Source organism: Bison bison, unplaced genomic scaffold, assembly GCF_000754665.1.
Source record: "Bison bison bison isolate TAMUID 2011002044 unplaced genomic scaffold, Bison_UMD1.0 scf7180017864048, whole genome shotgun sequence".
Lineage (NCBI taxonomy): Eukaryota > Metazoa > Chordata > Mammalia > Artiodactyla > Bovidae > Bison > Bison bison.
In genome coordinates, this window is record NW_011494620.1 from 6,703,416 (window position 1) to 6,714,886 (window position 11,471).

The window sequence follows — 11,471 nt, forward strand, 5'->3', positions numbered from 1 at the left end:
GTTGTGCTGCGTGGGCTTAGTTGCTCTATGACATATGGGATCTTCCGGAACCAGGGATCAAACCCGTGTCCCCTGCTTTGGCAGGCAGATTCTTTACCACTGAGCCACCTTGGAAGCCCCATTTTTTTTTTTTTTTTTTTGCTACATTGGGTCTTCATTGGTGCACATGGGCTTTCTCTAGTTGCAGTGAGTGTGGGCTACTCTCTACTTGTGGTGTACAGGCTTCCCATTATGGAACGTAGGCTCTGTAGTTGTGCTGCGTGGGCTTAGTTGCTCTATGACATATGGGATCTTCCGGAACCAGGGATCAAACCCGTGTCCCCTGCTTTGGCAGGCAGATTCTTTACCACTGAGCCACCTTGGAAGCCCCATTTTTTTTTTTTTTTTTTTGCTACATTGGGTCTTCATTGGTGCACATGGGCTTTCTCTAGTTGCAGTGAGTGTGGGCTACTCTCTACTTGTGGTGTACAGGCTTCCCATTATGGAACGTAGGCTCTGTAGTTGTGCTGCGTGGGCTTAGTTGCTCTATGACATATGGGATCTTCCGGAACCAGGGATCAAACCCGTGTCCCCTGCTTTGGCAGGCAGATTCTTTACCACTGAGCCACCTTGGAAGCCCCATTTTTTTTTTTTTTTTTTTGCTACATTGGGTCTTCATTGGTGCACATGGGCTTTCTCTAGTTGCAGTGAGTGTGGGCTACTCTCTACTTGTGGTGTACAGGCTTCCCATTATGGAACGTAGGCTCTGTAGTTGTGCTGCGTGGGCTTAGTTGCTCTATGACATATGGGATCTTCCGGAACCAGGGGTCAAACCCATGTCCCCTGCATTGGCAGGCGAATTCTTAACCACTGGACCACCAGGGAAGTCCCTCAATAGCCCCTTCTTGAATGCTTTATGTGTTCATGAAGAAGAGAAAGGGAAAAGAGGCACTGACGGTAGAAAGAACATTCACCAAAGCACCAACTGCACCATGTTGTTTAGAGAGCAGCAGGTAGTCAGTGTGGCTTGAGCATTAAGGTACGCTTGCCCAAAGATGGCTTGGTGGAAGGCCAGAAAGATAGACTGAGCACATATTTGACTAACATATGTTCCCTATATATGGAATTTCCAAACAGGAAGATGGCTATTGCTCTGGCATGAGGGTAGTCTCTGATTTCAGTGTTTTGTTCATGGCAAGAGCGTCAGGCTTTTTTATCCTTTCGAAACTATAGCATTCAGTTCTGTCTTCAGAGGATACTGTTCTGGTGCCGACCAGATGGAAGCCTTCCATCAGTAAAGTGTCAATCAGTAAGCCAAGAACATTAGTTCCGTTGGCCAGTTTTCGGTTATCAGGTTTTATGGAGATATACCTAGGACACACAAAAATGTTCAGTTACGAAATATCCCTTTAATAACTAGCAAAACTAAATATATGTTTGATTTATAACTTCAAATAAAGGCATAATACCACTTTTATCAGGTTTTTTTAAAGACTTCATTTATAAATCTAAGCCAGTAATTTCAGGCTACTGAAAACAGAGACCCTACTGTAATCTCCAAAGTCATTTTAATTCCACATTTAGGAATATAGCTAACACTGATGAAGTCTCACTACGCAATTATTTCCTGGAGCAAACAATTTCATCAAACAATTAAATTAGCTTTTGATTGTTATATAATTTAACTATTTCCAGTTTTTCTTTTTGACTTGCTAAATACTGTTTAATTTAATTAATTGATTCAATCATTTTGATGAATACTTGATCCTTTTACAGTTTCCCCCTAGATTTAATTTTACTCATTATCAGCACTGACATTACAAATTTTCTCCTGTGACTTTCTGTTATCGAAAGCATTTTTTCAGGTGAGGTTTTGCAGATATTAAATGTCAAGATTTTATTGTCAATTTTTCTCAGTAACTATCCATAGTTGAAGAGCAAAACAAAGGATCTAAAAGGACTCTAAAGTCAAAGTGACAAAACTTCCTATTTCCTAGAAAATTCAATAAAATCAATACACATAAATCAAGAAAAAATATATACCTTAACTTTCAGATTGTGCTGTGCTTAGTTGCTCAGTCATGTCTGACTCATTGTGACCCCATGGACTATAGCCTGCCAGGCTCCTCTGTCCATGGGGATTCTCCAGGCAAGAATTCTGGAGTGGGTTGCCATGACCTCCTCCAGGGGATCGTCCCAACCCAGGAATCAAACTGGGTCTCGTGCACTGCAGGCAGATTCTTTAGCATCTAAGCCACCAGGGAAGATTTCTTTAATAATGTCAACATAATAATACGTTGCTTTAATAATGTCAACATAACATATCCACAGAGATACAGCTATATTGCCCCTTATCTACCGTCCAGGATGTTTTTTATGTCTTTGTGTCCTCCCACATGACATGAGTCTGAACAAGCTCCAGGAGTTGGTGATGGACAGGGAAGCCTGGCATGCTGCAGTCCATGGGTTCACAAAGAGTAGGACACGACTGAGCGACTGAACTGTCCTCCCACCATTTGTTTATGAAATGTGGGGGGAAAAAAAAAGGCTAACTTAAATTAGTTCCAGGCTGCCACCTAAACTGTCTGTGGTTTTATGGGATAAAAAGAGCCTTGGGGACACCGCTAGCCTCCTTTTAATTATGATTGATAGACTGGTTACTGTAGTTCACATTTAGAAACTCGTTCTAGACAAAGAAAAGAATTCAATAATAAAATGTAAGAATTATGAAACTACAAAGTACATACCCAAAAAATGTTTATGTTTAATACAGCAAATTTTTAACATTAGTAAATGATTTCATCTACCCACAAGCCCCAGATCTTGATTGTAGAGCCTAGAAACATTTGTCAAAGAAAAAATGTTACAGAACATCTGACAAAATTAAGATCCAAGTAGTATTGTTGTTCAGTTTCTAAGTTGTGCCCAACTCTTTTGCAACCCCATGGACTGTAGCCCTCCAGGCTCCTCAGTCCATGGGATTTTCCAAACAAGAATACTGGAGTGGGTTGCCATTTCCTTCTCCAGGGGATCTTCCTGACCCAGGGATCGAACTCACGTCCCCTGAATTGGTAGGCGGGTTTATCACTGAGCCAAGTGGAATGTACTTGCAAGAAATCACTGGGCCTAAATATCAGATTCCCTAAGATGCCAAGTTGAGAAATGGAAGATTTCAAGGCACAAGAAAAAGAGAAAAGAAACTAATGAGAAATGGAAAATCAAAACTTCTTTTAAAAACTTAAAAGGCAACTACACGTCTCCATTTGAGCTAGTTTAAAAAGGAAAAGACAGATAGAATATGCTACCAAAACTCTAGAGTCCTGTGACCATAACTTGAGCTTGATAATGTGGTATCATGAATGGCCCTCTGCAAGATGCATGCCAAATATTTTTAGTACTATGAACTTAAGAGATAATAACTGAGCAACTTGCTAGGTTACCAAGACCTCAAAGTGATAAATCATATTAGTAGAACATAACTGAACAGCTGGATGATATATCAGGCTCTGAGGAGCCATTCAGGCTTACTTCTCCACTTTTCACCTTCAAAAAGAACGTCTGAATGGACATATTCAGACCAAGGAGTGAGCAGGAAATAAAAATGATTGCCAGCTAAGTGGGATATACCTAAGGTGGGCCTCTTAAGACCAAGAATTTTCATCCGATGACATAAACTCCCAATAATGTCACCAGATTTGGGTTATCTCGGTTCGGTTCGGTTCAGTTCAGTTCAGTCAGTTGTGTCCAACTCTTTGCGACCCCGTGGACTGCAGCACTGCAGCCAGGGGTCCCCGTCCATCACCAACGGCTGGAGCTTGCTCAAACTCATGTGCGAATCAGTGATGCCATTTAACCATCTCATCCTCTGTTGTCCCCTTCTCCTCCTGCCTTCAATCCTGGGTTATCTACCTCTACTTTGAAATTGTAGTTACAGAAAAAAAAAATCACAAACTACTTATCAGCTGAAAAAATTCTAAACTTCAAACACTGAAAAGAATACCAAATATGGTGATGCATTTAAAAATCTAATTTTAAAAATTGCTTCTAGTTTTAGAGTTATCTATTTTGGAATTTAAGTATAATGCCATTCTCTTATTAAGATGAAAAAAATCTGATTTGTAAAACAAACACTAAACGAGAAGGGAAACTACTGTCACTGTACACACACAAATATCCCAACTTGAGTTTGTTTTTCAAGATTACAAAAAGATTAATTTCAAGATTACATTTTCTCCAAATGTGTAGTTTTTAAAGATCATTTAGTATTTCCAGGATATCTTCTTACTTTGCATGTTTCTTCTTGAAATCAATTATACCATTTTTCCTTATGTTTTTAACTTTTTAGAAAGGGATCCCCAAAGATCTTAATCACACAAATTTTTAAATAAAAACTGGTAATTCCCCTTTTGTTTATTTTAGTGTCCTACCAATTGTGCACAGAGCTATCTTAAAACATTTTGAGGTGAAGATAGCGTCTTAGGTTTTCTCCACAATCAGCATGTTAATTTAACTGGATCCCTTTCCCCAAAATGTCATTTCATGAAAAATAGATTATAAAGTGTGAAAACTTAAGAACTGTCATACTGCCCAGGGTTTTTAAGCTGGTATGCAGGACCCTGGGGTATGTTGTGGGAGAGGTAAACGTTCATTCCTGGTGTCTACTGCAAAAGTTAATATCCCAAAATATCTACCTTTACCCCCAAAAAAGTATATTTTATTTAAATACTATCAGTAAAGAACATATACAGACTTTTTCCCCCTCCTGAAAATTCAAGCCAGCTTTCACAGTTAGTAAAATAATAGTGGGACCACATTAAGACATTTTTAAGGGGGAAAAGATGTGTCCGTGACAGTAGAGTGAAAATCAGCCTGAGGGTCCAGCCAAGAATAACAGGGGGAGAAAGTGAATAACTGACTCAGAAGCAACTATCCTTAATATACTGACAGCCTATCCCAATATTTTGAGTTGTGCAAGAGTGCCAACGATGTAACAGGAGACCAGATTTGCCATGGGATATATCTGCCTTAATGGTGTTTAAGAAATAAAGTGAAATGGAGAAAAATTAGTAGCCAAATCAGAACGGCTGAAAGAACAAATATACATAGAGTGTAAGGAAATCAAGACAAACTGTTGAGCCTTTACTATACGCCAGCAACCAAAAGAAACCCGTAGGATAGAAAAAGGCATCTCATTCCATGGGGGTGGAACATAATCTATGAAAATTATTTCCTCCTACAACTTGAATGACCATAGACCCAGTTTTCCCTGAACTACTTTGATTTATTCCTGTTGTCCCATGTAATAACAATTCTTTCTTTCACTCTGAAAAGTACCCCAATCTGGACAATAATTATCTGGTCATTCCACCCAACTCTACTGATTCCCTCCCCCACTCCAAAAAAAATTATTTTCAGTCATCATTTTTTCTAAGAAAATTCAGGCATGAGAAAATTTCAGTTTTGAGGAGAAACATTAGGAACTGCTATAGAACAGAGGCTTCAAAGTACAAAGTACCTGATTCTTGTTTGGTTGTCAGTAGTGCTGTCAGAGCCGCATTGGAAAACCAGGTCATGGTAAGATGGTCTTTGTGGAGGCAGTGGAAGTAAGGTCATCTGAGGGAAAGAGTTACTACTTGAGGCTGGTGCGGAAGGTTGTTCTATAAACACTGTAATCCTCCCAGTTAGCATCTCAATTGTTTTGCTGCAAGAGCCAAACACCCTGAAGAAAGCCTGAGTATTTCGGCTTAGGAAATGTACCTCCACAAGAGCAGGTCTTGGCTGTAACTTGTGTTCTTGGTTTAAGAGGTCCACCAGAGGATTGAGTTCATAGAATAGAGCCTCTCTCTGAAGTCTAAGATGGTCTGAAAAGTCAGTGGGTAGTAGAAGTTGCTGAGTTCTCAAAAAATCTAAGATGAAACTAAATAAAACACCATCTCTGTCCACAAAAATCTGGCCATCAACCATCTTGAATTCTTTGTCTCTGCCATCTAACATTCTCATCAACCGAGAGCCAGGAAACTGCTGTAAGGTGGAAGACCGTGTGGTGAATACCTTCCCTCCCACGTTCAAAGTGACCAGTTCCTGACCACTCATTCTTCTCTTGCTTCCAAGTGAAGGCCACAAACCATCAGACACAGCCTTAGGAACCTGTAAATCAACCTTAACCACAATGTTAGTTATATATGATTAAGAAATCCAGGGGAGGGGAAAATAACAGAAACAGAGACCTAAATTTCCAGGTAACTACTGTTAAAGCAAATAGTGTGTCCATAGCCGTGTTTACAAATTTGAGAGTTGCTTGGGAACCTGCAGTATACAAAGTGAAAAAGCAACAGATGAGAAACTGGATAGTTCAAGGAAACTGCCAATTGGCCTGAGAACAGGGGACAGTTACAGTATCCCATCTAAAAAGAAAAATCCTTCATAAAAACCTCTTATAAATATGTATTCAAATATATTCTGGAACCAGAAAACCATTCAGCCTCTCCACACCGCGTATCTACTCGAGTCCTCATGGCAGAGACACTTTATAGAGAAACATCTTAATTTCTTACGACCCCTGTAGAAATTTAGTGGCTAAATTCTAGATTGACCGTTGGGGATGAGGCAGTCATTACCTCAATCAGCAGCTGAAGGTGACTCCTCTTCTCATAACTGCAAAGATTCTTCTGTACTTGAAATTTAGTTGCCACCTTTTTTGCCCATCCGTGCTTGTATTACCTCCTCTTAACCAAATTAATGTACTGGGGTGAACACCCTCTGGGCTGTCAAGGAATGTCTTGCCCCTTGACAGAAATAAGTTTGACTGAAAGAGGTTCTAAGTCACTTCCTGTTTTCATCTGAAGCCTAAACAAGGTGAGAAAAATTACGTATTTTTCTTCTGTGGGAGATAGGGCATCTTTACCTCATGTGAGCAGCCAGGATAGTACTAGTGTTGAGCTGGTTTACTTTGTAATAGCTGATAGACTGCTTCATCTACTGTCAAGTGAGTCTCACTGAAGTTCTTTAAACAAGTGGACTGGTTGGTTGTACAGTTGCCATTATATTTTGGAACAACACTTAGTTGCCAGTAAAAAGGAGGCCTTCCCACTTCCTGCTTTTGCCATGTGTTCTTTTTAACCCATGCCTTGTCTTACACAGTCACTAACACTTCTGTAGTTTACCACCAAATTCCTTTGGTGATAAATTTACAAAACCTAAAAGCAGATAAAAGGCAAACTGAAATAAATCTCCACCCTCCTAAAAATGTCAGCTTAGCATAAGAAAATGCCAGTTTTTGTTTACATGAGATTTACATTGTATTGAAAAAGGAAATCAACCATCTGCAGAAAAAGCTGCAAATTCAATCCATCTTATCTTATTCCTTTTTTAAAGAATGTTCACTCTCAAAAAACAAAAAAGAGTTGTTTTACAAGAGTAGTCTTTATTACATGCTTAAAAACAATCATTACACTACCTCATCAATACAGTATTAAATCATGTACTCTCTTACCCCCTCCTTTCATAGCACAAACATAACCGATACTGGGGATAGGATGCTAATTTCAAAAGCACCTTAAAAAGGAAGGAGGGCTGGAGACTAAACTATTAAATTTCACTTTTATCTTTATGCTACCTAATTTCAACATGTGTAAGACATTATTTTTGAAAGGAATATTTTTAAAGGGCGATATCTGACTGGAATTTTAACCAAATCTGAACTACCACTCTATTCTAACAAATTTCTAACAAAAGACACAGAACTATGTACTTGAAACAGATTTTATAATAGTTTATATTTGCACACAAATTCTGCCACATTGTTCAGCACCACCAAAGTAAAACTCTTCAATCTTTCACTGAAAATGAAAAGCCCATCTGTCAACTGTTCCCAGTAAAAAACTGATTGTTCTACAAAATCAGCTGATCTAGTCAGGTAGGAGCTAAAGTTTGAAAGATTATCTTTCCAAGTTGCGATTTCATCAAATAGAGACCATTCTAGGAACATGGTGGGACTGAAGAAAATGAGAAGGCCAAGCAGAATGACCACCACAAATAACGGATAAAGTCTCCAGGGAATCTTGCTAATGAACGTGCCAGTATCTTGAGGCAAGGAAAGTTTATCCACGTCCACTAGTTTTATGTCTTCCCACTGACTGGTATCAAAGTTCTTCATCAAAGGGCTTGAGGGCAAATTTGAGGGAGGCAAAGGAGTTTCCTTGATGACTTTTATTTTCTCCCTGAACTCCTGCATCTGCTGCAGAAATATGATGGGTTCTGACACATCTTTGAAAGCCTCAGCAATGTTAAAGGCCATTCGCTGTTCCTGCAAGATGGTGTTGAGTTTGTTGATCTCTGGGTCATAGGCCTGCATCACTGCAAGTTTCATGGTCTCAAAGTCAGACAGGATTTCATTCTTCTTCTGATCTAACGTGTATTGTAACTTCTCAAAAAACTCCTTCACTTTATCCGAATCTTTAGTCAGCAACTGTAGAGACTTCCTTTTGCTAGTTTCCAAGGTATCCAAGCGAGAAAGGGCATCTCCCCGACGCCAGGTCTCAAAGCTCTGGAAGAGGGACTCAAAGGCATCCCTTTCCTGAGCGTAGGCATCTTCGATAGAACAGAAGACGTGCTTGGTGTGCTCACCCCGAGTCGCACAGATGCCACAGATCAGCTGCATGTCAGTCAGGCAGAAAATGTTGAGAGGCTGTCCCAAGTGTCCTTTGCACACTGGCATTTTGGGAGAGACCTTAATCTTGTTATACTTTTCCACAATACCCTTCAGGGAGTAATTAACCTGCAGGCTGTTGACTCCCGTCGCTGAAGTTTCCTTCCGGCACGTGGGGCACTTAAATGGAGAGGATCTCCACAGGGAATTCCGCACATTCCCCTCTAAGATCCCTTCTAAGCACTTTTTGCAAAAGTTGTGTGAGCAAGGCAAAACTCGGGGATCATCAAACAGACTGCAACAGATTGGGCACGTGAGGTCTTCTTCAAGCAGCTCCATCACATCTCCTACCAGAGAGAGAGAAACATTTTATTTTACGCTGGGAATCCCCTCCATTTGGACTATGAAATAATTAGAAGAAACTATCTTCACAGCCATTAAAAAATGCTCTTGTCACAGAAATAACTGGTCAAGCAAAGAAAATAAGAGAAATTTGGGACGGGAATGCACACCAAAGCAGATTTCATCTGCTGGGACTAGAACACACTCCTTATCAGTGGGGCTCCCTGCACACAAGGCCTTTGTGTGGGCTTTCCAACAACAGGCATTGGCTGAGACAGGGCGAGGACTGGGACAACTGCAAGTTGAGCCAGCAGGGCCCAAATGCTTGTTTTAAAACAGAGCTGACTACTAGCTGTCAGAAACAAAGCCACTCAGTGTCTGAGCAGAATGAGCTCTTTAGTCTGGGCCCACAATTATAAAATGGTATGCTATTTAAAGAAAGAAGCAGAGATATAAATCCAAGCATGTTCTCTCACAGAGACTTTTATTAAAAACTGGCACATTTTCCTATTTCAAAGGCAAGATTACAATTATTAAAATCAGGGGTAAAAACATAAAATGAGAGAGCTGCAATTCATTCTTCCCTAGAGAACTAAATGGATATTTTTTAAAACCACTGGGACAGTAATCAAAGCTGTCTGCACTGTCTGGAGCAATCAGTTCTCAAGGTGCAGTGGGGAGAAACCTGGGCGACCCTAAGGCTCTTCCAGGGCACCTGTGAGGACAATACTATTTTCATAGTAATACTGAGATGCTATTTACCTTTGGCACAGTGTTGACACTGCGCTGTTAAAAAAGCAACGGTAAGCAGACACAGCTGTGGCCTTAGCAAGAACCAAACAAGACCACAGGTAGCCCCAAACTGGATTCCTAATGTATTCTTCACCACCACACACCCACAGCTGGGGCAAAGGTGAGGGCAGCCAGTTTCAGTTTAGAATGTTCTTGATGAAACGGTAAAAATTATTCATTGTACTAAATCTTAATTCTTCTGTACATGTCTTTGTAAATCTTTCATGTAACAAAATATGAAGTAACCACAAAGTATTTCTATTGCATACCAGCAGATACTGTCTGAAGCAAAAGCAATTAGGCAATTTAGCCACAAGCTAATCAGCTGCTTTTTCCAGGGAACACCATTTTTATACTTGAAACAATGAATGACAAACTGTGGGTGTGGAGACTATCTGGCAGACATTTTTCTGAAAACAAACAAAATGAGCCCATCACTTCAAGGGAAACAAATGACAGTTTCTCGCCAATGATAAAAAGTTGAATTTTTAAGTGAAAACTGGATTTTGGCAAACATAGTTGCCACTTAAGAGCTTGACAGTTTACCATTAATTAAAGACTTTTCCAATGAAACAAGTGGTAATATTAACATGCGTATTGTTTTACGACAGAGATCTTTGTATAATGAAATATGTCACTGTTTGGAGATCTACTGGAGAAGGAAACGGCAACCCACTCCACTGTTCTTGCCTAGAGAATCCTGTGGATGGAGGAGCCTGGTGGGCTGCTGTCCATAGGGTCGCACAGAGTCAGACACAACTGAAGCTACTTAGCGTGCGTGCGTGCATTGGAGATCTACATTACACAGCGAATTAACTGGTTCAAATCACCAATGCATGTTACAGGTCATGCCTGGGTAAAAGATCAAAAGACCAATATGTTAAAAAAAATATGATTTCAGATTTCATACTTCAACCAACTATTAAACTACCACTTGTTGAGTTTTGGTATAGTATCAAAGAAGAGTGATAGTTTTCCGAAAAGGGCATTAAAATATTCCTCCTTTCACCAACTACGTATCTGTCCCAAGCCAAATTGGATTTTCTTTGTATATTTCAACCAAAATAACTGATTGTAATAGATGTAATGCAGAGATACAGAAAAGATTCCTGTTGTTGTCTACTAAATGGCGATTCTTGACAGAGATCTCTAAATATGTAAACCAAGGCCACCCTTCTCACAACTGTTCTGAAAAGTTATTTTTCACAAATTACTTATGTTAACATGTGATAGGTTTATCGTCATTTTAAATGAATTACCTTAAATTTTTTTCTCAGTTTTAATTTCAAATACACATGTAAATAAAAGTTCTTGGGAGCCTCAGCTTTCAAGTGTAAAGGGGTCCTGAGACCAAAATATTTGAGACCTTTGAACTAGAGAATACTAATTCTCATTTCAAGTTTATTCTTTTAAAATGTATATTTTAAAACTTTTATCCCTAAAGTTTTAGAAACAAAAATAGCACTAAATATGTCCCCATTCAGTTCACTAAGATAAATATATCCTTCAGTATTTATCACATTACCACCAAAGTAATATAAATTTATGAATAATAAATAAATAAAATAGGGTCTACTAATTTCTATGTCAAGGAACCAGAGATCAAATTGCCAACATCCACTGGATCATCGAAAAAGCAAGAGTTACAGAAAAACATTTATTTCTGCTTTATTGACTATGCCAAAGCCTTTGACTGTGTGGATCACAATAA

General features: G+C 39.4%; 2 protein-coding genes and 1 long non-coding RNA gene across 4 annotated transcripts in view; 1 reads left to right on the top strand and 2 right to left on the bottom strand.

The window, feature by feature from the left end:
* Positions 1 to 11,471, top strand: part of LOC104985487 — a 41,997-nt gene that overhangs the window by 21,860 nt on the left and 8,666 nt on the right. The window lies entirely within an intron of this gene.
* KCNRG (potassium channel regulator) lies at positions 623 to 7,299 on the bottom strand. Its single transcript, XM_010835679.1, has 2 exons — positions 5,495 to 7,299; positions 623 to 1,350 (listed from the first exon to the last, which is right to left on the bottom strand). Exons 1-2 carry the CDS (start codon positions 6,070 to 6,072, stop codon positions 1,125 to 1,127), a joined length of 804 nt encoding a protein of 267 aa, XP_010833981.1. The 5' UTR covers positions 6,073 to 7,299; the 3' UTR covers positions 623 to 1,124.
* The window catches only part of TRIM13 (tripartite motif containing 13), a 12,596-nt gene continuing 8,507 nt past the window's right edge, over positions 7,383 to 11,471 (bottom strand). For both annotated transcript variants that reach the window (XM_010835678.1, XM_010835677.1), the window contains one exon: positions 7,383 to 8,973. In XM_010835678.1, coding sequence (XP_010833980.1) covers positions 7,742 to 8,965 — 1,224 coding nt within the window. In that variant the 5' untranslated portion in view covers positions 8,966 to 8,973 and the 3' untranslated portion in view covers positions 7,383 to 7,741. The remainder of the gene's footprint in view (positions 8,974 to 11,471) is intronic.

Coding starts and splice junctions, on each gene's coding strand:
- KCNRG (XM_010835679.1), bottom strand. CDS start 6,072: ATGAGTGGTCAGGAACTGGTCACTTTGAACGTGGGAGGGAAGGTATTC. Junction 1,351..5,494: donor GACAACCAAACAAGAATCAG/GTACTTTGTACT, acceptor TGTGTGTCCTAG/GTATATCTCCATAAAACCTG.